The sequence below is a fragment of the Periplaneta americana genome, chromosome 1 (assembly GCF_040183065.1).
Source record: "Periplaneta americana isolate PAMFEO1 chromosome 1, P.americana_PAMFEO1_priV1, whole genome shotgun sequence".
NCBI classification, from domain to species: Eukaryota; Metazoa; Arthropoda; class Insecta; order Blattodea; family Blattidae; genus Periplaneta; species Periplaneta americana.
Genome location: NC_091117.1, coordinates 40,835,861 through 40,861,976, shown reverse-complemented (window position 1 = coordinate 40,861,976; position 26,116 = coordinate 40,835,861). Strand labels below are relative to the sequence as shown.

The following is a 26,116-nucleotide window of genomic DNA, read 5'->3' as shown; positions in this document are numbered from 1 at the left end:
TCCATTTATTTATTTGGCACCACTCCCAGTGGTGGTGGCATCAGGTAGCTACGGCCAGCAACATGTGGTCCATTCAAGGTCACGTGAACTGCACACAACCGATCAGTCACTACAGACTCAAACAAAATTTGGGCCACCTGAATTTTCAAAGTTCCAGTTATAACATACTGCACATGCTTGATGCTTACGTAGGTTATGCCATTTTTCCTCTAACATAAAGGCCTATTGAATCATTGATAACATAGTTCCCTCCTGACAAAATAGTATTTCCCTCCAACAAACACAGTGATCTCCAGAAAAATTTGAACGTTGTTCTGCGCAATTCTGTTATACCAGATCTAAAATGTTTGATGCTCTGTAGCCTATCTCAAATTCAAGATTTTATAGTTAAGTTCTTGTTCCGGAGAGTGTCCCAATTATAAAATTATACAGACCCATAAACAAAATTTGGACCAAAATTCAGGTGGCCCAAATTTTGTTTCTGAGTCTATACATTGCTATCACATTTAAAAATAGTGTTCAGATTCCACTTCTCTGCATGTATGTGCTCTTTGAGTCATGGTTCAGAGATATTTTTTTTTCTTTCGAAGGAGGGTCCACAGGCAAGCAACTCCTTATGTTGGAATGATTGTTGAAGTCCTTAGGATCACTTCTTTCAAGCACATGATTCGCTGCAGGTGTCATCATATTGATTCAGCCACAGCATCCAGTTCTGACTGGAGACCTGATCCTCCGTCTGTTATTCTGTGATGTTATTCTGCAGCCTCCTCAGATCGATGGCATCTGTTCGCAATTCATGTGCCTGAATCTGCTGCAGGCTCAACCAGAAGAACATGTCGCCATCATTTCACGACTCACCAAGGTGCCATCTAACAAAGGGAGCTACACTTCCCGGTCATCCACAGTCCACTTATTAAAGACCCTGTGACTTCGCTGGATATGTGCAGCTCCCACAGACAGATGCCGCCTATAGGCAGATCCTGGAACCATGTCCATCATATCTTCCTGGTCGACCTGTGAACTACTGAAATGATTAATGGAATAATACTAATGAAGGCGAAATGAGCCCGAGGTCCAACACTGAAAGTTACCCAGCAATTCTGCTTCGAGTGGTGGAGGAGAAACCTCAGAAAAAACTCAAACCAGGTAACTTGTTCTGACCAGGATTTGAACCTGGACCCACTCATTTTACAGCCAAGAAGGCTAACCGTTACTTCTCAGCAGTGGACTGTTCAGAGATTTAGTACAGAATAAAGAATTTTATTTTGTTGTAACTTGATATATATAAAGAAATCGACTGTCCAGTGTCGTAGAGAACTTCAGGAACACTTTCCTGGAGTTGAGGCATCTAATAGCAAAACAATTTGTAAAATAGTGAATAAATTAAAAACTACAGGATCAGTATTACATAAAAAAATTAATCCGAAGATGTCACATTTTAACAGAGGAAAAGCTTAATGACATGGGTACTTGATTAGAACAATCGCCATGAAAATCTATCTCAAAACAAGCCCAACAAGCAGGAGGCAGCTATATATCAGAATAATGTGCTACTAAAAATTCTATTATATTACATATTATCGAAGTACAAGTCTTATATCCTATGGACCCACAGAATAGAATAGATTTTTGAAACTGGTTTCTTTTGAGTATAAATAATGGCATTTTATTTGCAATTAGTGTCTTTTAGTCAGGAGGTGTCATTCCACTTGCATGGACGAGTAAACAATCAGAATAATCAATACTGATCATGATGATCTGCTTCTGGGAGCAGCACTAAACAAATGGATGGCTCTGTACATTTCCGTGCAATTTCAAAATCTGCAGTGTGACTTCACACATTAGGCAGATGTTAGTTTTTATCAGAAGGCTGAATAATGCAACCAAAGTGTAGTAGTACAATCATATGAAAATGAGGTATCATCATAAACAACTAATTTTCATTTAATATTATTATACACCGAGTCCCAGCAAACATTCCTGGTGTCTCTGTCAGTCGCAAGTTCCCCCCCCCCCCACCGCTTGCAATCCACTAACTCATGGTGCTTTACCAGATTAAAACTTACATACTATGTTATATTAATATTTTCATGAGAAGTACTTAAAATTTGTATCTATATGGGAAGTTTAAAAATAAATATGGAGAATAATCCTCATTTCGACAAATTTAAAAAATATATATATCAGACAAGAAATATTTAACACTCCATATGCAGAATTCTCCCAGCTTTCAAGAGAAAATATTCTTCAGATTCAAACTTTGCAGACTGCCACCATTTCAAACATTTTCCATAAACAACACTTTTGTGGTTCAATGCTCTATGAAAGAAAGGTCACGCAAGACAGCACCAGTTAAATTAGCATCTCAAGAGAACTTTCCTTTAAACAATAATAATGCAGACCAAAATCTAAAAAAAAAAAAGTGTTTATTTCTCAAAACGAAAAATATACTCGTATTTTAGTCAAATATACAGAGAAAAAAGCATGGTCACAAGAAGAGCAAACTTACTTACAATGTCAAGAAGAAATAAAAGAAAATATAAGCATACATTTGGAATATCTAACATTTCTTTGAAAAAGAAATTTCTAAATCTGAGTGCAACCAGTGATTTCACTATTATGAAAAAATGTATCTCTCCAATATATATTAATTAATATTTTAATATTGTTATCCAACCAATTATTTTGTACATAAGCCACTGCTGTACATTTAGAAATGTGCAAGATTATTCTATGTAATTTCAATATTTTATAATTAAATAACCTTTTCTTGGATTTATGAATAAATCAAAAACTCTTATCTTCTTATTAACAAAATTAACATGAGCCTGTTCAGCTATATCTTACACATTAAATTATCACTAAGTCTATTACTAAACTATGCAATTACAGTATGTATATCTGATAGCTTGTAGCTCATGTCACTGAATTTAGTAGCACATGATCTCTTTCACAGATTGAAAAATGTATTCAGTTATGAACAATTGTCGAAACATCAAAGCTATCATTTCTTCCGTGATAAAAAGAAAAACTTACACTACACAGAATTTCATTTCTCAAAATTATGGAGCATGATATAACGATACAGAATTTATTGTCTCCCCTTCTTGCTATTCAGTGAGTTACATGGCATTGTGCAATTAATACAAAGTTCATAAAACAATGACAAAACATTACTTGACAAGTGCCATTTCTCTTCATGGATTCCTCGTCAGGATTCTCACAACTTGTGATCATGAATTAGATCATCATCATCACATGTCCACTTCATGTGGAAAACAAGTGTTTCGATAACTTATGTCTGAATATATTTTATCACAAACTCTCTGTTGTGCAACCAACTTGCTTTGCTTTATGTACACTTAATCTACTTTCACCACACTGTAGATCTTCCTCACAAACCAAAAGCATGCAAAGAAGCCGATGGACCCTGAAAGCAAAGAATAATTCATATGCTTACAAATGTTTACTATCTTATGCTAGCATTACAATTAAAAATTGCTTTATTTTCTCCATTTCTATCAATGTCTACATTAATTCAAACATATTCTGAAGGGAATAGATCGCTACATCAGAAACATCAACAGGCACTGCTACAGGGAGACTACGACTTCCACATCGTTGGTAACAAGTTGTTGACAATGTTGGTGACTACAATGAAGGACTGTAGAAGTTTCACACAGACATCACTTTTGTATTAGTAATAAATAAATTGTGCCATTATTAAAGTTCCAACCTTTGTATGTACACACATACATAAAGCACCCATGTAGAGAAAAAGAGACTAACCATAACACCCCTCCATTACATATTCCTCCTAATGAACTGACCTAAAACCATGGTGCATCTACTGGGTGGTTCACTTAACTTTTTCACCTTCAATAACATTTTAACTGTTGTTGCTATATACACAATACAACAAATAGATATTAAATTATATCAAAAGGGACATCTGATGTACATAACAAAATATTTTTTGCTGAAATAATGTTCGCAATATGAAGGTTAAATTCATAATTTCAAATGGGACCCTACATGTCTCATATTGCAATTGTTAAGTTAGCTGTGGCTACACTGCTCTGTCGATATAGGAGAAAGTCTATGTCCACCTACTTGGATATAACACGCAGAGCAAGTACTCTGCAATCAGCAAGCATCATGGTTAGGTACAGCATGAAAATCCAGGAATATTATGGACAGTAAAAAAATCGATCATACAGAAATGGGTATTTAAGGGTTGTTAATTCATTAAAAAAAAAAGTGAATCTGATACAACGTTAATACAAATTAATTTTATTTCCTAGAATATATCTATAAAATACAATAATAAATAAATATATAAACGATTAAATAAAGAAAGGAATAAATAAATAAATAAATAAACAAATAGACAAGCAAATAAATAGGCAAATGAACAGATGAATGATTGAATATTACCTTAAACCCTCCAGCAATATCCTTAATATTTGCGCCATTTTCAAGGCGTTGAATAATATAGAAATACTCAGAGGTGAACATGTTTGTGACATGATACCTTACCAGTATGTGGGGACTTGGATTCTTGTCACTACAACAGACCACGTTGTACTGTTTTGTTGCTTTCTTTAGACTCAAACCCATTCTACTACGGTGGAGCAGTGTATTAATAACTGACTAGTTTACTGGCTGAATGTGTTAAATGATGTGGTATCTGCATGATGGATGTCTACTATTGGGTGTTCATTTCAAAGTGTGTCATGACGTCACTGTTGTGAGTCAGCGTTTGAAGCGAGTTTAAGCTTTTATGTCAGAGAAGTTGCCTATTAATCATGGCGTTCAATCTGAACTTGAGAACGTGTACGGTATAACTTGAACGTCGTAGCAACAGATGGCGGTCTGTACGGTCAGTGTGCTACCATAACCTCTTTCGAATTGTGTTTTGCGCGGGCAAGTCGTCGCAGGGTATTTGTTATCATCGGTTGCGTATGGCAATATTCCACAGTACAAATCAAATGCTCCGTGTACATGTTAACCGTCGAAGTTAATGTCAAAGAATACGTAAGTAATCGTCTTAATCCTCTCCCCATATCCCGACAGTAAGAAAAAACTCACCTCAGTATGTGTCTCGAAACAGTTCACATTCCTGCCACTACAGGCATTACCGTACGTATCGGTAAGTACTCTTCAGAATGAATGCCGTACTTGCTAGGCAGCTTCTCTGGCACATAGGTAATACGCCTCTGCGGAAGTGTAGGAAGATTGAATTCTCTAGGCTCATCAGCTAGCCACATGACGGCATACAGCGAGCCATGACACATTTTGAACTGAACACCCAGTACACTCATAATGTCTTAGTGGCAAGAAATACACTAAACAGGCTAATTCCAAATTGATGGGTGGGAGGAGATAGTTCTGATCAGAGATCATGATCTAACACCATGATCCTGGCCAATGCACTCTAAAATTAGGTTATTTTATGTTTCATTATTAATTGTAATTATTGTGTTAAATTGTATTGTGTATTCTTATTGTACTATGTATATAATTGTATTGTGTATCGTAATTTTATTGTGTATTGCTTATCACTTTATTGTGTATTGCTTATCACTTTATTGTGTATTGTTTATATTGTGTATACCACTGCCACCGGGTGCTTGCCCACTTGGAGTGTAAATAAATACATACAAATTTCTTTCTCTGAGGACATGTAGAAAAAAATAGATTTCAGTTACAGTGGAAGACATGAAAGACCACATTGCAGCCTCATGTGCTGCAATAGCACCAGGAACAATGACAGTAGTGAATCGATCAGTGATGAAGCATACACAGGAGTGTTGCAATGCAAATGGTCATCTCTTTTAACACAATCTTTTAAGAACCCGATTTGAAAAATATGATTGCAAACTGCAAGGATTTCCTGTTTTTTTTTTTCAGGGTAATTATGTTCATTTTTTATTTATGTACATTACTTTTACGTCATCTCCACATTTGCAACATTGCCACAGTAAAATACATTATTACAGATCTTGTATTATATCTCTACCTCTGTGTAATGCCGAGGTTGCAGCAGGGAGGAAGATGGAAAGAGATAAGTTTGCAGTGCTTTTTAATGCTCTGATGCCCACGAATAAGATAAACTGTTTGAAATTTACCGGTCATTGTACTACTGTATTACTTTTTAAAAAATGTTGACCTTCATATCTTGAAATTTCTTTAAATAAAAAAAATCATCACATGCATCAGATGTTCCCTGCGATATAATTTAATTTCTGTTTATCATATTGTACTATATATCAATTAATAATAGTTAAAATGTTATAGGTCACGGATTACCGATGGAAGGAATGCGAATCAAACACTGCGATAAGGAAGAGCGGGCGAGAGGAAAGGTCATGAGATAACTTGAATGATATTCAAGAGTACAGTCGGAAGAGAAATGACATCGATAGAATCAGTCTTGCGTTGTGATAGTTACATTACGACTTCAGTTTGTTCCATTGCATGTAAATGCGTGTCTTGTAACGCACGGTATTATTTCATTCGTAAACATATGTTGCGCATTTCGAATTTTTCTCTTGCTACGTTCTTTATTTCCACAGCGATGTCCTCATTTTTTTGTTCTTCTTCTTGGAAGAGACAGTACTTCTATCAGCTCGTACCTCTCCTCCCTCAGCGTGCCTACATACACACGTCAAAACAGACAGCAACGCCACCATTGGTTTTTGGTAATCGTTTCTTGCGCGAGCTATATCAGAGGTGAAGAAGCTAAGTGAGCCACCCAGTATACCAGAAGTGTGAGGCGTAAAAATAAACATGCACGTATGTGCACTTGTCATTGTTGTTGCTGTTATAATAATAATAATAATAATAATAATAATAATAATAATAATACCATTGCGATCATAATTATCATTAAAATTTAAATTATCAAATCAATCAAAAATATTTAAAATGATTTTAAAATTTAGTTGATAAATTTCCAGTTTCTTCAAATATGGTCGTCAAAAATTTTCCTGAAATTCTGTTAGTCTGACAAAGTTGAATCACAATTCTAAAATAGTGCATCTGTTCAATGGAACTGGAAAAGATACAATGAAAGTTAAGGAAGATTATACAAGTAATAAAAGCTACACTATAATAAGAAAGTATGTATTAACTTCGTAACATCAGTTTCCTTCTTTTCCACGGAAGATACTTCATTCTCAGTCAATAATGATAATGTTCCTATCTAGAGATAATGCACCGAATTTATAGGGCCAAACAGCCTTTGTCCACCACAAATTTCGTTTGGACTAGCCAGGATTTAAATCCAGCTGTCGAGCATGAAAAGCTTATTCTCTACATGTTCCACTAATGGTAATGAAGGTATATATTCATACAGCTTTCATGGCTATTTTACTTGAATTAATCGAAGCTTACCTGTTAAAAGAAAGAAGAGGAAAACCATGATCAATGTGTACCCAAAATACAGGAACGTAGAGGCAGCATCTTCAATGTTGAGCTTGGTGACAAAGTAGTGGATGCAGTACACAAATAGGTAAAAGGCAGTGAAGCCACTTGTGAGGAAACTACGCCACCACCAATGGTAATCCTGAAAGTTAAGTTGATATTAATACAATAAAATTATTGCAATAGCAAATTTCGTAAAACTTTTATAAAAAATATCAATACATGGTATAGTTCTCATGTAAAAGTAAAAATGTGCACTTTATACTGCCGTGATTAACAAAACACTTTTTACACCATCACCACCACCATCCATTATTTAATTTCGTATCTGTACTGTCCTAAAAAACAGTTCATATATAGTAGTATTTCCTTGAAAGAATATTTGTACTTTGTTATCCAGCTTTAAATTCAAAGTGAGAGAGATTTGACTGGCAAATTTTGCTTGGAGCCTCTTATAGGAGAAGGGTACTTCTACGTGCTAAAAATCTACAACAAGGACCTCCAGCTTCGCTTCACTTCTCTCCCAGAAGTCACGCTATGCATTTTATCGTCCTCAGACCCTGGATCCAACGGTTAGTGTGGATCTACAAGACCACCGAGAATGGGGAGGAGGGAGGAGGGTAGAGAGAAAAATTAGTATAAATAATATTAAATTGTATTGAGTTGATCATTTCTCTCTGTATCATTTTTCCACATCAATCACTCAGAATTCTGGTTCCTGTTCACTGCAACATACCCTCAGGGCAAGCCTTTTCTCTTCACCCAGGCACTCCTATTGCCTCCATAACTCTTTATGAGAAGATGCACTAAATTCCGAAAATGAGTGCTGTTTAACATGAATCTTGTATCTATATTTGTTAAGAATGATTAAGTAAAATGAAATTTATTTTCTGTATAGACTCAAAGTTATAACTAAACAAAATGAAAAAAGAAATAAATAAACTTATTGTTCAACTGAAGAAAGACCGTATTTATTGTAAAATTTGCATTATAGTAGCAGTTAAACATGAATAAAAATAATACAATTACCTCTGCACACAAATGGAAGTAGCACAGCAAGATAGTTGTTTCCGAGCAAGTGATAACAAGTATGACAAATACCAGGAACAAGAATCCAAACATGTAGTACATTTGACTCGACCTGAAAGCACATAAAATCAATTCCTCAATGAGTGTGTTAAAACAATAAACGAACAAATGTTTCTACTGTTTAATTTTTACATACATATAGCAATATCTGATATATATGAGAGACTATACTTCCAAATTATATTTTAGATCATCGTGAATAATACAGTTTTAAGTATTACTTCAATGATTTTCTGCATCAAACAATTGACCTAGAAGAGAGGTTCTCGACTCTTTTCTATAGTACACCACTAAATCATAGTTCATACCTTCACCAAGAAGTAAAATTACAGGCCAAATTCTCAATTAATATTTAATATAAGTAATGATTATCATTCTGAAAACAGTGCTGATTTTATAGCTCATTGTTTTATTGATTCTAACACTAGAAATAGTAGAATGTAAAAGAATACAAGGAAAAAACCTAGAACTTTACATACCAAAGATAGTAAATATAATAATTATTACTGCAATCAAATGAAGTTACCATACTTAAAAAATTAAACTAAAATATACACTTCGTACATATCAGCTGCAATAATAGTTTTCAAAACTATAACGAGACATAATGCTAGAAACTGGTGTATTAACAAGGGGGCAAAAAGTGTTTAAATTTTTATGTGAAGACTTATCCTGCTGAATCAAACACTTCCTTAATACCACGTTTACTTTCTGTCTTAAGTTTAATTCAGTACTTTATTTATTTCCATATTTATTTAAGTAAATGATTGAAGAAAAATTTCTATTTACAGTAAAACCCTGTTTTAATGTTCCTGTTTTTAAGGAATGATCTGTTAAATCCCAGCTAAATTACCATAAGACTAATGTAATTAATTCCCACTTTTAAGGAAACCCAGTTTAAAGAAAATTCCACTTTTAAGAAATACCTTTCAAGTGGATTTTATGATAATGAACACCGAAATATTGATTCAATAGTACTGGCATATTCGATAGCATGTCTCATTCAATACTTGGGGGGGGGGGGGGGGAACGAATAAGTGTGAAAACTGCATCAGTGTGAAATGCATATAAGAAATTTTTACGATATATTTCATAATATCCAATTATTTCTTTTTTGCCAGCTTGAATGTCAATAACTCTAGCATACCAGTAAATAGACATGCCACACATTGAGAAACTCTGGTCTAGAAGATATTTGAATAGAGAGAATTTAAAATATGTTAGCTCATCAAAGAGCTTATATAAAGACTACAGTATAATAACATCTTAATAAAACAAGGAAATCTCAAAAACTGGTTTCAAGCCTCGCAATAGTAACGCAACTTTTTTTATTACCCAAAGTTTATACTATCTCTTTGCAAACAAGTCATTACAAAAAACAGTGACATAATTATTGAAGTTGCTTTTACATTTGGGTTTCCTTTCTTAGTTCACTTGATGAAGTGTTGATTCAACTTCGTTCGAATAGTTTCATTCCAGTAAAATTTTGAGAAGGAAAAAGTTTCAATTGTAAAACTACGATACTCTTTACTTGTCATTTTAAAAAATGTTACAGATGAATTAGGTTCAATATATTTTATTAGTATATCTATGAAAACTGTATGTTTTAATAAATAATAACTGATAATGAAAATAAATTTTACCATAGAGAGTTAAGAATGAAAAATAGCTGTATGAAAATACAGCCGAATGGGAGAACTCCTCCCATGATGATCCCTGGAATTGGCTGCGTGTATATGCTCTGATCTGGAATCTGTCGAGGAATTTGGTTGGTCCTCACAGGATGTTCAATTGGCTGCAAGGATATAAAATATATTAATATATATAGATAGATATTAGTGACAGAAAAATGTGGAATTAAAAATGTTTTACACTGAAAACTTGGTCATAATGAATTAACTTCCAATTATGTCTGACTACCATATCGTTTATGTGCAAGGAAATGTAAATAAAATACAGTGCATTACAACATACGAGTATAAAAGAAAGTAGATGAAATGCACCGCAAAATACTGCAAAAGTTCACTGTATGGGAGCAAAACTACTGCACGTATCTGCCCTATCCCCAGTGTCAAGCACAGATGTTATAATAAAGACAGAGTTCTTTATTGTAAGCGAGAGTTTTTAAATATGGCAAATAAACGAAGATCCATAGCTTTCAACCCATATTCGTTTGGGTCCTCCTGGAAGCCTCCTCCTTTTTGGTGATTTGTTAACTGATTATCATCTGCCCTATTGACGTGGTCATTCGATTCCAGATTTCTTCAGGTACTAAAACTTTTTGGAACAGTTTTTGCTTTCTCAACTAGTTTTCTCCAATCTTTCCTTTTCTGAATTATTGTTATCCAATTTTTAATCTTTTGTTCATTACAATCTTTAATCATATCATCTCTCCATCAAAGTCTGAGTCTTCCATGCACTTTGGTTAATAATGGATTCCAATTATATATTTTCTTCACTCATTTTTCACCTGACATTCTATTAACATGACCAAATCACCTTACATTTTGGGATTTAAAAAAAAATGTATTATGATTGTTAGAGGAGAAAAATTCGCTCCAGTGCCGGGGATCGATTCTGGGTCCTTGGTTCTACGTACCAAGAGCTCAAACCACTGAGCTACGCCAAAGTTCAATCCACAGCATCGGATCGAATCTCCCTCCTCTAGTGTTTTTCCCTATGTGGCCTTACTCCATGTTCGATATATGTGTTGAAATTTATATTAAGTCAACTGTCATGATACTCAATTGAGTGACTTGGTGGCTAGGATTCCACAGTATGTATATGCACTGTTGGGCGAAGAATGGTAACAATAATTGTTAGAGGAGAAAAATTCGCTCCAGTGCCAAGTATCGAACCCGGGTCCTTGGTTCTACATACCAAGTGCTCTAACCACTGAGCTATGCCGAAGTTCAATCCACAGCACTGGATCGACTCTCCCTCCTCTACTGGGTGTTCATTTCAAAGTGTGTCATGACGTCACTGTTGTTGAGTCACCGATTTGAAGAGAGTTTCAGCTTATATGTTAGAGAAGTTGCCTATTATTCAAGGCGTTCTTCAATCTGAACTTGAGAACGTGTACGGTATAACTTGAACGTTGTAGCAACAGATGGCGGTCTGTACGGTCTGTGTGCTACCATAACCTCTTTCGAACTGTGTTTTGCGCTGGCAAGTCGTACGCAGGGTATTTGTTATCATCGGTTGCGTACGGTAACATTCCACAACACAAATCAACCCGTGTCCATGTTGACCATCGAAGTTAATGTCAACAAATACGTAAGTAATCGTCTTAACCCTCTCCCCATATCCCGACAGTACGTATTTCCAAACAGTTCACATTCCTGCCACTACCGGTGTTATCGTACGCATCGGTACGTACTCTTCAGAATGAACGCCATACTTGCTAGGCAACTTCTCTGCCTCCTAGGTAATACACCTTTGTGGAAGTGTAGGAAGATTGAATTCTCTAGGCTCATCGGCTAGCCACATGATGGCATACAGCGAGCCATGACACACTTTGAACTGAGTAGTGTTTTCCCTATATAGCCTTACCATAACAGATAAATTCTGTAGGACCAAAAAATTAATCTTTACGTAAAATTTATGACGTTTTTTATTATGTATAACTCTGTGAAGTTCACAGTTTAATACGTAAAATTTATGACGTTTTTATTATGTATAACTCTGTGAAATTCACAGTTTGTTTCCATTCTCCAGGTGTCGTTTGGTTGTTTTGTCGTTCATGTATTTTTTTAAATTCTTCTATCAAAAATTATTCTTTTATAAATTTCAGAGAAGACAAGATGAACAAGGTGAATATAAGGATAACAAGAGAACACAATAATAACAAGATGAACAAAAGAAAGACAAGAAAAACAATGGAAATAAAAGGCGAAGACAAGGAGAAGGGGAAGACGAGGAGAAGGTGAATACAATGACAACAAAGGGAAGACAAGCAGAACAGAGTGAATACAAGAACAACAAGAGAACAAGGAGAGGGGATTGAATTTTTATGTAGTGGCCAATTCCCTAGTTACCCCCATAACTAGTGAGGAGAAAGATATAATTCTATGTCAAAACTCAAACCAGTGTGTTTATGCTGGTGAAGTGTCATGTGTATGTGTATCCTGCATCTTAATGATATATTCTAATTATAAATTTTATTTCTGCATAAAGCAACACTGGTATGCTGAATCGAAACATGCCAGCAGAAAAAGCACTACCCATTACTAAATATGACCTACTATGCACCAATTATTAATATAAAGAACTCTTGCATTCTGTCAAATATTCAACATACTCATTAATTGAATCAGACGGAGCTAAAAGAAATTAAGTCACTTTTGACAACTTTTCAGGGGAAGCAAAAAATATTCCACTAATAACACAAATATTATATTTTTATGTTATAGAAGACAAAAGAATATTTAAAAGTCCTAGTTCCTTCTTCCACCGTTCGATACGCATGACATCAGTTGTTCAGATTGTTGCATAACCCAAAACTTCATATTTTGACTTAATTCCTTTTAGCTCCGACCGATTCAATTGTTCTCTCACACAAAATCCAAAAACTATCTCCATACCCTTTTCCTGAATCCAAAATAGGCTCCAATGAAAGTCAGAGGAACAGACACACCAAACCAAAGCGCCAAGAGAGCGATGAGAGTTGTGAAAGGGACAGCAGCAGAGCTTCCTTTGCTCCAGAGGATCAAGTTCATCACGAAGAACAAGCAGAACACAACTCTGTAACAATAAAGCCAAACTAATTTATTGTCTATTTACCGATTCATTTAACCTTATTTTACAGCTCATGATAGTATGCAAAGTCAAAAAAAAATAGATTAATAGAATGGCAATATATACTGAAGTGTTTAAAGAAAACCTCATTCACAACTATATCCTGTACCACACATCATACCTGCAATTCTTGTATTTTATCAAGTTTATCTTAAAAATGGGTCTAAGGATTTTGATGAAATGAGGTGAATCATCCAGTTTTTTGGGTACAAGAAAGTAATTTAGCAAGGTCCGACTTTGGGAGAATTCATTTAAGGGATTAAATTAAATGAACAATTTTTGTATATTTGTACATTTTATCTTCAAAACGAGCGTAAGTATTTTGAAGAAACGGGGTGAATCTAGCAATCTCAGATGCAAGAAAGCAATTTAGCTAGGTCCGACTTCGGGAGAATTCATTTAAGAGTTAAATTAGAAGAATTCTTATATATTTATACATTTTATCTCGAAAACGAGCATAAGGATTTTGAAGAAATGGGGTGAATCTACCAATCTCAGATGTGAGAAAGCAATTTAGCTGGGTCCGACTTTGGGAGAATTCAATTAAGAGATTAAATTAAATTAGCAATTCTTGTATATTTATACATTTTATCTCGAGGGAAAAAATGGAACTCTCTGCATCATAATCCACAGTTGATTCCCGATTTACCACGCAAATCGTCTGTAGCTGCATTTAGATTGGCAACAGGCCATGATTGTTTGGCCAAGCATCTGCATAGAATTGGAATATATCAGTCTCCTAACTGTCCATTGTGCAACTCAAATCAAGAAATGGATTCAGAACATCTCAAAATCTGTACGTCAGTGGCTAACCATGACAATATCTTTGAAAAATATTGGAGTGCAAGAGGTCAAATGCCTTTATTGTCAAATGCCTGGTATTAGAAAACAACAACAACATTTTACTGTATCTCGAAAACGAGCATAAGGATTTTGAAGAAATGGGGTGAATCTACCAATCTCAGATGTGAGAAAGCAATTTAGCTGGGTCCGACTTTGGGAGAATTCACTTAAGGGATTAAATTAAATTAGCAATTCTTGTATATTTATAAATTTTATCTCGAAAACGAGCATAAGGATTTTGAAGAAATGGGGTGAATCTACCAATCTCAGGTGTGAGAAAGCAATTTAGCTGGGTCCGACTTTGGGAGAATTCACTTAAGGGATTAAATTAAATTAGCAATTCTTGTATATTTATAAATTTTATCTCGAAAACGAGCATAAGGATTTTGAAGAAATGGGGTGAATCTACCAATCTCAGGTGTGAGAAAGCAATTTAGCTCGGTCCGACTTTGGGAGAATTCACTTAAGGAATTAAATTAAATTAGCAATTCTTGTATATTTATACATTTTATCTCGAAAACGAGCATAAGGATTTTGAAGAAATGGGGTGAATCTACCAATCTCAGATGTGAGAAAGCAATTTAGCTCGGTCCGACTTTGGGAGAATTCACTTAAGGAATTAAATTAAATTAGCAATTCTTGTATATTTATACATTTTATCTCGAAAACGAGCATAAGGATTTTGAAGAAATGGGTGAATCTACCAATCTCAGATGTGAGAACGCAATTTAGCTGGGTCCAACTTTGGGAGAATTCACTTAAGGGATTAAATTAAATTAGCAATTCTTGTATATTTGTATATTTTATCTTGAAAACGAGCATAAGGATTTTGAAGAAATGGGGTGAATCTACCAATCTCAGATGTGAGAACGCAATTTAGCTGGGTCCGACTTTGGGAGAATTCACTTAAGGGATTAAATTAAATTAGCAATTCTTGTATATTTGTATATTTTATCTTGAAAACGAGCATAAGGATTTTGAAGAAATGGGGTGAATCTACCAATCTCAGATGTAAGAACGCAACTTAGCTGGGTCCGACTTTGGGAGAATTCACTTAAGGGATTAAATTAAATTAGCAATTCTTGTATATTTGTATATTTTATCTTGAAAACGAGCATAAGGATTTTGAAGAAATGGGGTGAATCTACCAATTTCAGATGTGAGAACGCAATTTAGCTGGGTCCGACTTTGGGAGAATTCACTTAAGGGATTAAATTAAATTAGCAATTCTTGTATATTTGTATATTTTATCTTGAAAACGAGCATAAGGATTTTGAAGAAATGGGGTGAATCTACCAATCTCAGGTGTGAGAAAGCAATTTTATTTAGCTAGGTCTCGATTTCAGGGAAACTCATATAGGAGATTAAATAACCATACTGATTTTTACGAACCAATAATCTACTGTTACTAAAATAAATATAAGGTACATATTTAAAACTCGAAGAAAAAATGATTTATCAAAGCAGTAGTTATACATGAATGAATCTATGTTTAATCCCTCAACTGCACATCATGCTGTGATTTTGAATTGGCATAAAACTCGAATATGAAGAAAGAAAGAAGTGGCAGAGACTGTCATTGAGAGGAATTCACAAGCACCCGAATGGGGTGTGAATCAGACCAAACTATTCTCTCTTGACAACTCTTTACAACAATATTAGGCCAAGCTGTGTATCGTACTATAATCCAGACATTCAATTTAGTTTGCAAATAGGTATTACATACAGACCAATGGAGCAAGGTCAAAAAATAAAATTTAAGTTTGGAAGATAAAGTCATTGTCATAAAAAAAAGTCGAGAGTGGTAAAAAAAAACATGCGTGTGCTGTGGATTTGGTTTGCTTAAGGAAGAATTGATAATGATTTACAGATGCAATATTTTGCAAAACAGAAGCAGAAAAGTTCAGATTTCTTCAACCCAGGTTAATTTTGTAAGTACTATATGTATTTTAATTACTCTAAATTACAGTATTTTACTCTATATTTCACTATTTTCTACAATCCAGTAAAGTATTTCTATTTTTAAAAATAAATATAAAAAGAATGATGCAAAGTATTTAAAAATTAGTACTGTAATCCAACCACGAGAAAGTCTCTGGGGAATGAGACACAGCGGGGTAATGCTGTGAATGAATGTTGATGTCATAAGATGTCATAAGGTCACACACATGGGTACTCGTATCTCTATTGGTTAGCTCTCACAGCATAATGATTTACAGATGCAATATTTTGCAAAACAGAAGCAGAAAAAAATTCAGATTTCTCCAACCCAGGTTAATTTTGTAAGTATTATATGTATTTTAATTACTCTATATTACAGTATTTTACTCTATATTTCACTATTTTCTACAATCCAGTAAAGTATTTTTATTTTTCAAAATAAATATAAAAAGAATGGTGCAAAGTATTTAAAAAGTAGTACTGTACTCCAACCACGAAAAAGTCTCTGGGGAATGAGACACAGCAAGGTAATGCTGTGAATGACAGCAAGGTAATGCTGTGAATGAATGTTGATGTCTTAAGATGTCATAAGGTCACACACGTGGGTACTCGTATCTCTATTAGCTAGCTCTCACAGCACAAACGATAACATTGATACACACATATTTATACTGCCCTAGTTACAAAATTAGATCACAGTTAATCTCCTGGTCTTTTAATCCCTCCATACAGGAAATAACATATGCAGGCAAGCGCATGGTTTTTAAACTGACGTTATAATGGTAATATTATCTATCTACATCGCTCCAATTGATGACGCAATAGTAAGCACATTCCTTTCACGGATGATCTCCTGGTTGGAGAACAGTAGTACTGTAGGCCTATACAAAACTGCAAAACACTTAATATTGTGAATGTATTTTTTCTTTGAATTTTATTTACTATATTTTTCCCCCTATGGCAACATCATTTTTTTAGTCCCTTCAATGACACTATAACCATGGATAAATATATAATAGGATGCGAAACTTAACGAGTTTCCCGTAACACATACTAGAGGCGCTGTTGTAGAAATTGATCTTGCTGCCATCTATTTCTGGGAGGGGCATTATTACATCTAGCAGCGCACCAAGTAGCAAAAAGAGTAATTACTCCATGCATTTAGCAGCGCACCTGGTGACGAAAATGTTAAACTGTGCAGAAAGTATTCTCTCCCACCCTCATCGATATTCAAAACTAACCCAATTTAAAATAAAACATTTACGGTTTTATTCCTCACAGCATATTCTACTGAAAATTCTTACCGGAGCCAATAGGAAGATAGAAGAGACGATCTGTTTTACACTACCCGATTAAAATATAACCAGACAGAGACAAAAAATAGAGCAAAAGGTTAGATAATTGGGATTGTATTCTTTGAGTATGGAAAAGTCTGCAAGAACTACTTAGATAGTTCAATTTATTATATTACTATTACTTTACAATACATTCAACACTATTTTTACAACATCCATAAACATCACTGTTTAACATACACTGCTTATACACACACGTATCACTTTATGTTTACTTATTAGCAAGTTTCAGTCCACCATCTTCATCTTCGACTCTCCCGTACAGCAATATCTCGAACGGATAAATAGAGAACTCTCGGTAATGTACCCAACACGTAATTCTAATATTCACCACCTACGACGGTGGGCGCTGATCACCTTATTTCAAACCCCCAAATCCAGATGGTGCTGACCGCAGTTTCGCATCCTATTATATATTTATCCATGCTATAACCAAGTTCAACTGTACACCCTTTAACACGGAAATTGGTCACTGTTCAGAGACTATGTCCCATCTCGGAATAGCTTGGGAATCATCATGTATGTCGTGTTTACACGCATGAGTTTTATATAGGGATGTTCGAAGCCCAGTTTTTGTAACAAGAAGAAAAAGCTTTATCGCTAAGTCATAAAGACTTTGTAGGGAATATGTCGTTTCGTGACATACAGATATGTCGTTGCTACGACTTGTCTCAATCTTCGGACCTCGATGCTTAATATTTCCCAGTGTGGATCTCACGTTAATCTGAACGACACTTGGACAAATTAACGCTATAAGAAAGCGACCATTTTTCATGTCAAAGGGTGTACATTAAATACTATTTTTACTATTACACACACACCAAAAATGTAAGTTGAAAACTTCACATTATTAGACTGGCATATGGCCCTTTGTGACAGAGGGGTTTCAAGACTGTTAGCTAAGCATCTAATACAGAGGGACAATAGAATGATAAGGACAAAGGAAATTAAGCATTTAGAGAAAATCTACACACAGCCAATTTATCCATTACTAATCTCATGGTATCTCCTGGGAATTTAAAGCTGGTGAGTTGATCACATTCTAGTAAGTGGTAAACACAATTCTCCATGAAAATGATTAAGACACTAGATGTAAAAGATCTTCACCGCTCCTTATCTAGCAAACATACCCTGGACTTAGCATGGACGTTAGTAGAACATTTGACTTCCACTTCTCTCCACCGAAGCTCTTATAGACTCGAGCAGATACATATCCAGCAGGTGTACCCAGACAGACAAACAACACCATTGCGCAAGTCATCAAGGCGCCACGATTTGCAGGAGACAGGAAACCCAAACACGCAAATGCTGAAAATTTAATTGAATTCCATTAGATCATCAGATAATATACTGTAACTAACCTTTCTCCCAATTTGAAACACAAAATACTCTGGACAATGAGGAACATACTGTATAATTTTCTATTTATATGTTTTATTGGATTCTACAACTCTTACTTAGAGGTGCATATATGGATTAGAAGACTGAAGGCAGAACAAGCCCATCCTCACTTAGGTCACTGTGCTACCTCTAAATCTCGACGCTGACAAGAAATTGTTCAATAGTTCTCATTAAAAACGAATCTGTACAATTTTCTGCCACTTTTTATTTATTCCAAGGCCTGACTCGGGATCTCGCAGAGTGAAGGGTGATTGAGGAGTACTGGTGGAATAATTATGATCAGGCTTAGAGGTTCTAAAGCAGTTACCATCAAGTTATCTACACTTAAACCATTACACTAGTACTAAGAATTCAAACACGGAGAATATGAGTGACTGATGGATATGTAATCAAGTAAACAAGCAGCGAATGGTGTATACAGTCGAGTTAATAAACAGAAAAATAGTATTACTATCGACTATACTAAATGGTACCACGAGTTTATATATTTGCTATGGACTTATTTGCAACATATGCTATATACAATATTTACACAATATTTACAATATGAACAGTGTTGCATTATTAATAGATACTATAGTTACAATATGTAGGCCTACAATATTAACAGTGGTTTATTATTAATAGACACTATATTTACAACAAAATTACGTAAAAATTTTTATCTTTAGAGGTAGATACTTATTCTCAGTTGCTATCACACATGCATCCATCCATTATAGTGAAGCACAATGTGACTCTTAGATAAACAAATACTTTTTCATAGACTCATTGTTGTTTCACTAGGCAAGCTCCTTTTTGTATATTTTTTCATTAAAATTTTAAAACATGAATTTTTGTAATTTATTTAACGTGATATCAGCCCCTAACATCATGTGGCATAGTCTGCAAAAAAATTCGGATTGTGTGCTTGAATATGCAATAGAGAGCATTATTCCCTCCTGTTTGTTTTGAACCCAACAACTGAATTTGTTGATGATATCATTTCAGTATAAATTTTTTGTTCCCTCTTATTTCTGAATTGCACAATTTGCATTCTATCATATCGCCGTTAATAGAGAAATAATTAGGACCGAATTCCTCAACATATTGTTTTTTTAGTAGGTTATTTTACAACACTTTATCAACATCTTAGGTTATTTAGCATCTGAATTAAATGAAAGTGATAATGCAGGTGAAATGAGTCCGGAGTCAAGCACCGAAATTTACCCAGCATTTGCTCATATTGGGTTGAGGGAAAATCCTGAAAAAAATCTCAACCAGGTAACTTGCCCCAACTGGAAATCGAACCCGGGCCACCTGGTTTCGCGGCCAGATGCTCTAACCATTACTCCACAGATGTGGACTCAACATATTGCTGTTTTGTTTTACATTTTGATTTGTAGTTCTGCTTATACATTCGAACTTTCCACTATCAGTACAGTACAAGACACGGAAGAACCTTCACTTGAGGACAACCACACAATGTTTGATTGCAAACATCAACAGATTGTGCAAGGGGAGGGGGTTGTTTGTAACTTGTGACGTCGCTGTGTATGGTCCAATAACAACACAATTTCATATCCTATCATTCTGTATTTGGTGCTTAAGAATCTATAAGCCTGATGATGATAATGGTGAGCAGAAATGGGAGAATCCCGAGAAAATCCCCTTGTGTCCACTTTGTCCACCACAAATTCCTCCGTAACCCATATGGGGATCAAAGGTTTAATTCCACAAATCTCAGATCCAAAGACTGGCATTGTAACTGCTAGGCCACGGAGAATGAATAAATGTAAATACTGTACTTAGTCAAAATATCTATGCATTGCAAATAATAACACATTTTAGTTCACCTTTCGTAAGACATCTGAGAATGAGTGTAACATCACTCAGCTTCTTGCAGGCACAGCACAACTATATGCATACCAGTAAGTAAAAAACTTCTCATACGCATGTTCAGTATGTAGATTCACCCATCTTCTCATTTTGTTTGGAACCACCTAAGATGGGGAAGTATGAAATTGTATCACTGGTTTGCAAAGAAGTGTATGCCAAAAGATCAGGAATCATTCAAAACACGGTCTTTACAATTTACTATGCTTCATACCTATTTTACCAAGCCAAATAATTAAGCCACATCACAATATCAGCTATTATACTGTAGTACCGAGTCCATGGTGAAGGGCTGTTTACAAAATAAAGCATATATCAAAATGCCAAAAAAGTTAAGCATCAAACACTTATTGAGCTGTTACTATGAATGCAGTTAGGCTTCATGTGATTTTGTACTATAACAGAGTGTGCGTTCTAAGCGATTTTTCTTTCCTTATTATTTTCTTGTTTTATGACGCTTTTATATATTTGGAGCTTTCAGCATAGGATTTTGCGCCTTTCTCCTCACTAGGTATTGGGAGGTAACTTGGAAATTAATGATCACACGTAAATGTAACCCCTCCCCCCCATTTTCTGCCCTGCATTCCCCATGTTCTCCTTGCCTTTCTCCTGTTCTCTTTCTATTCTCCTTCATCTCTTTGTACTCCCTTTGTTCTCTTGTTTTCACTTTGTTCTCCTTGTATTCCTCTTGTTCTACTTGAATCCCCTTGTTCTCCTTGTACTCCCCTTCTTTCCTTGCATTCCCCTTGTTTTCCCCTGGCTGGCAACACATTCCACGCACTGTTCAACACCAACAACACCAACAACAACAACAACAACGACGAAACCCTTTCTATGTAAAGATATGCAAGTAAAGTTATCCACCTATCAATAGGTGACTGCAACCACACACAGTTCTATGTAAAGATATGCAGCGTAGTAAAGTTTGCACCTGTCAACAGGTAATTGTATCCACATGTAGTCTATTCAGTGTTCTCATTTTCTGAATGGTTTTCAGTACTATATCTTGCATATGGTCCTTAAAAGATAATTTATTATCTGATGATATACCAAAGTATGTTGTGAAATTGCTTTTTGTATTATTTGTTTGTGAATGGATGCATTTAAGGCTTTATTGCTATGTTGTATGATGATTATTTGACAATGTTTTCTAGTGTTTTTCATATTGTTCTTGTTTGTCCAATTTTTTACTTCCTTTATAATTTCTGTCATTGTTTTCTCTATCTGTTTGTAATGTGTATTTCTTTGTTTTTTTTCCTGTTGTCCATATTAATACATTATCTGCAAATAAACATAATTTGATTTTGTTTAGCAAGTCAATATTTACTGTATAGTATTGGGCTGGTACTTAACTTTGTAGTGAATAATCAGCACAAACATTCATTTGCACATGCTTCAGAAACCAATTAAAAGACTTTTCTAGTCTAGTGATAATTCTTTTTAAATTTTATTCCAATTTCTTTTTATCATAAAAGATCAAAATTTAAATTGTTGAATGTATATTATGAGATTATATTATTTTCGCACTAAAAACATCCACTTTCAATGAAAAATAGAATTTTCATGCATATTCCTTATTTTTTCAAGGCATGATACTTCTCTTATTTTACCTGCTCTCTCTTCCACTCCACATATTTTACAGAAAAGTACTTTAACCATCAGAAAAAAAATTTCTCTGAATTCAGTACTAACAGTTCTTAAAAGATCAATTTTAATTTATTAATTTTAGGCATGCTAATCACACTCACAATGAACAAACACGACTAAGTCAAATATGTACTTTACACAATGAAAACTAATTCTCATCTGTATGCATAAAAATGATTACAAACTCTTGCACTTCACAAAACGTAACCATATATTTGCATATCTGCCCTTTCTGCTTCAGAAACAATAGCTATAACAAGTGACCCCAGATTTTAACAGCGTGGTTTCAATGACTTAACAACTTTTCATTTAAAGCCTACATTATCATCAGTATTATACAGTGTTTCAGAAGTGATGGCCAAAATTTAGAGGTGAGAAGTAAAAACGAAAAGAAGCAAAAAAGTTCCAGTAAATGTATAAGTCATGAGCACTGACTATGATGTACCAACAAAAAGATAACATTGCATCAAAATTCGAGACCTGTTAATAAGTAACGAACACTTCCATATTTTTAACTGTTTTCACACACTTTTATGTTGAAGTTATAAGGTGTGTAAGTAAGGGTGTGATTTTTTGGTATTAACGATATACATGAAATGTGTTAAAAACTTAATTTTATGCATGGAAAATGCAATCCCTTAATGAAAGTCCAAAATTAAGTGAAATACATCCGCGAATTTTCGCGAAATTGACAGAAATCCACGAAATTACTTCATAATTACGATATTAAAAAAAAAAAAAAAAAAACATGGAGAATTCGCAAGAAAAATGACTCCTTCTTTCAAATAAGGTGAAAATTTTCTTCGTTATAAAATATACATGAACATATTACATATGTATGGCATCTGGCAACGATGTACGCATAGTTTCAGGGACTACTTCCAGGTACGGTGGCTCTCTACTTCCTGGGAGCAGAGCAAGCAGACAAAGTTCATTTCTCTTTCCCGCAACAACTGCCTTTGTGTGATCAAGAAAGTACTATCATCACCCCTCACAGTCGAATGAGATTGAATTATGAATATAATTAATGATGCACACAAATTATGGTTAGTTTTAAAGGGATTGTTAGTTAGTGGGGTTTAAAAAGGGCGCGTCAGCATCTATGGCTATTTGCGCCCTTGTCTAAAATTCTTTAAACAGAAACTATACAATAATCAGAATGCTTAAAGAACTAAAAAACGTTGTCACGATTAAATCGAGGTACACAAATGCAGTTTCAACAGGGTGATGCATAAAACATTATAAAAATCTGACCTTAACTAATATTTAAAAAGAGATAAAATAACAATACAAATGCTACCATAAATAAATTATCTGGCGTATTTCTAAAATACTCGGATGTAAAAGGTCCGAATGTCAAGTTTGTTAAAAAACTTATATACTAAATAACAAGTGTAACCTCCGGATGTAAAGGGTCCGGAGGATAATTAAAACGGGTCAAAAACTAAATCACCCTGTCAAGTCCAGTACTCGATAAAAATCTCAGGACTGCATTTGTACAATTAAAATCATTTCCAAGAGCGTCACGAAGAGTCGGCCGAATTCCATATTGCCGACGGACACGGTCATATTTTCTACAATGTAATAAAAAATGTTCCACTGTAAGTGGAACATGGCATAGATCACACTCCGGCTGAAGCTCGCCACGTAGCAGATGGCCATGTGTCAGATAACAGTGGCCAATCCTCAACCGGGTGAGTAAAACTTCTTCGTGTCGTGACGCTCTTGTGGACGAATCCCAAACTCGAACAGTATTCTTTATTCTACGTAATTTGTTTTCCTCTTGTGCAGACCATTCTCCTTCCCATTGCCACCATATTCTAAGGGACTGTTTCAATATTACTTTTAAAAAATGTTACATTCTTTTTTAAGTTTATTTCGGGTGCGAAATATGCACGAAATTGCTTGTTTTTTTTATGAATTATTCACAGAAATAAAACCATTTTAATCACCGAAATCAGGGTAAAATAGTCATCATAAAATCACACCCCTATGAATTACATATTACGTGTCTTAGTAAAACTTAACATTTACCTAGAGTAATGAGTGACATAAAGAACACCTGTGTCCCTGACCCCAGTAAAACAGACAGTAACATTCCTTTCCGAGGTGGACGGAACACATCGCCATGGACTAATTTCCAGCCAAACTCTTCTTGTGCATCTTCTCCAGAATCAATCTATAAACAAAAAAAAAAATTAATTCTAGTTTCATTTTTTACTAAGTTTTTCAGAGAATCAACATGTCACTGGCAGAAGCTTAATATTCCTAACGATCCAGAAGTTCATGTTAGGGAATATCACCTATTGGTCTTCTTGCTAACAAGAGGCGAGGAATGAAGGTAAGATTGATCATAGCCAGAGAGCTACTCTGAATATGACGTGGAAGAATACACCACAATAGCTGTAGAAGGCAACAGAGTACAGTCCCTGTTCAGTGAATCACTAGGAACCATTATTTTCTTCCATTAAGTGGGAATCTTCACTAAATAGTGGTTTACCATAAAAAGTAAAGAAAATCTTAAAATTAAGTTTATGATAGGTATACACACTGAAATAGATTAGTGACATGAGTAATTGAGTAGCATCATCATCTCTCTAGCTTCCCAGTACAGCCCAACAATTTCTTCATTCTTTCTGCTTGTCTCTGCTAAGTCCTCCACAAGTCATTCAGATGCTCTTCATTCAATATATATGCTTCTACATTCAACCAAATGTCCCACATCTAGGAGAAATGTGCCAAAGCTGTAGTTCTTTTTACCTCTGGTTTAACATTGCCCTGGGAGGTGAACTACATAGCACTGTATGATAATGATTAACGAAGCAATAGTGGAATGCAGATAGTGAAAATGGGACTACTCCACGAAAATCTACTGTGAAGTAGTTCTTGTCCAGCACAAATTTCACTTGGATTCACTAAGATTCGAATTTGGGTTATCTGCGTGAAAAGCCAATGCACTAGCCATTCAGCTAACAGTGCGCCTACACGAAATCTACGAGGTGTTTAAAAAAGGAACGGCAAATTCACACTATTATACGAAGTAAACACCTCAAGCATTTTAAACTCCCACGAAGATTTGAGAAGGTGTTGGCACTTCTAACAGATGGTAAGGTCTGCTGAATGTGAAGGACAATTTAAACAAGATGGCAGTGCCATTAACTATGTGCACCATAGAAGACTAGCAAACAGTTACCAGATTTTTGTGGTTACAGGCTGTGAATCTTCGTGAAATTCATGTTGGAAAGCTACTGAGATAGCTGCATTAACAAAAGAAGTGTGTACAATGGGATAGATGCATTTAAGTGCGTACATATGTCAATCTTTGATGAGCAACACTGTAGTCTGTATGATTTGAGGCTTTCTCGGCGTTGGTTCGCTAATATGTTTTCGCGGGATATCAGCCGAGTTAAGATTTTGGAATGCTCCAAGCTTTCGACTGCTATCTCTGCAGCCATCTTCAGGGAAGTGATGTCCGTACAGAAAGTCGAAAGTTTATATAGATGTTAGTCTGTCTCAGGTGAAACGGGATTGGTTGGCGGATCGGCCAATCCGGGGCCGGGAATTGTCATCGCTCGTAAGCTCCGCCCCTCCCGGGATTCCTGCGTGAAGTTTGGCGGGCGGCGAGCCCTGTTCCGCCGGTTGGAATCGGTTGCCGTCCTCGGTCCGTGATCTTCATGACCTTGATTGTAAGAGGGCCTGAGTTGGTCTAAGGCCGGTGTCCATGCCTGACTGAGCTGGAG

The 26,116-nt window shown here is 35.2% G+C and overlaps 1 protein-coding gene across 1 annotated transcript in view; it reads right to left on the bottom strand.

The window, feature by feature from the left end:
- Positions 1 to 2,411: 2,411 nt before the first annotated feature.
- TM9SF2 (transmembrane 9 superfamily protein member 2) overlaps positions 2,412 to 26,116 on the bottom strand; it is a 69,990-nt gene continuing 46,285 nt past the window's right edge. Inside the window, exons 9-15 of the mRNA XM_069818954.1 lie at positions 24,411 to 24,555; positions 18,584 to 18,761; positions 13,101 to 13,260; positions 10,161 to 10,312; positions 8,458 to 8,569; positions 7,399 to 7,570; positions 2,412 to 3,430 (exon numbers count right to left, since the gene is read on the bottom strand). Coding sequence (XP_069675055.1) covers positions 3,363 to 3,430; positions 7,399 to 7,570; positions 8,458 to 8,569; positions 10,161 to 10,312; positions 13,101 to 13,260; positions 18,584 to 18,761; positions 24,411 to 24,555 — 987 coding nt within the window. The 3' untranslated portion in view covers positions 2,412 to 3,362. The remainder of the gene's footprint in view (positions 3,431 to 7,398; positions 7,571 to 8,457; positions 8,570 to 10,160; positions 10,313 to 13,100; positions 13,261 to 18,583; positions 18,762 to 24,410; positions 24,556 to 26,116) is intronic.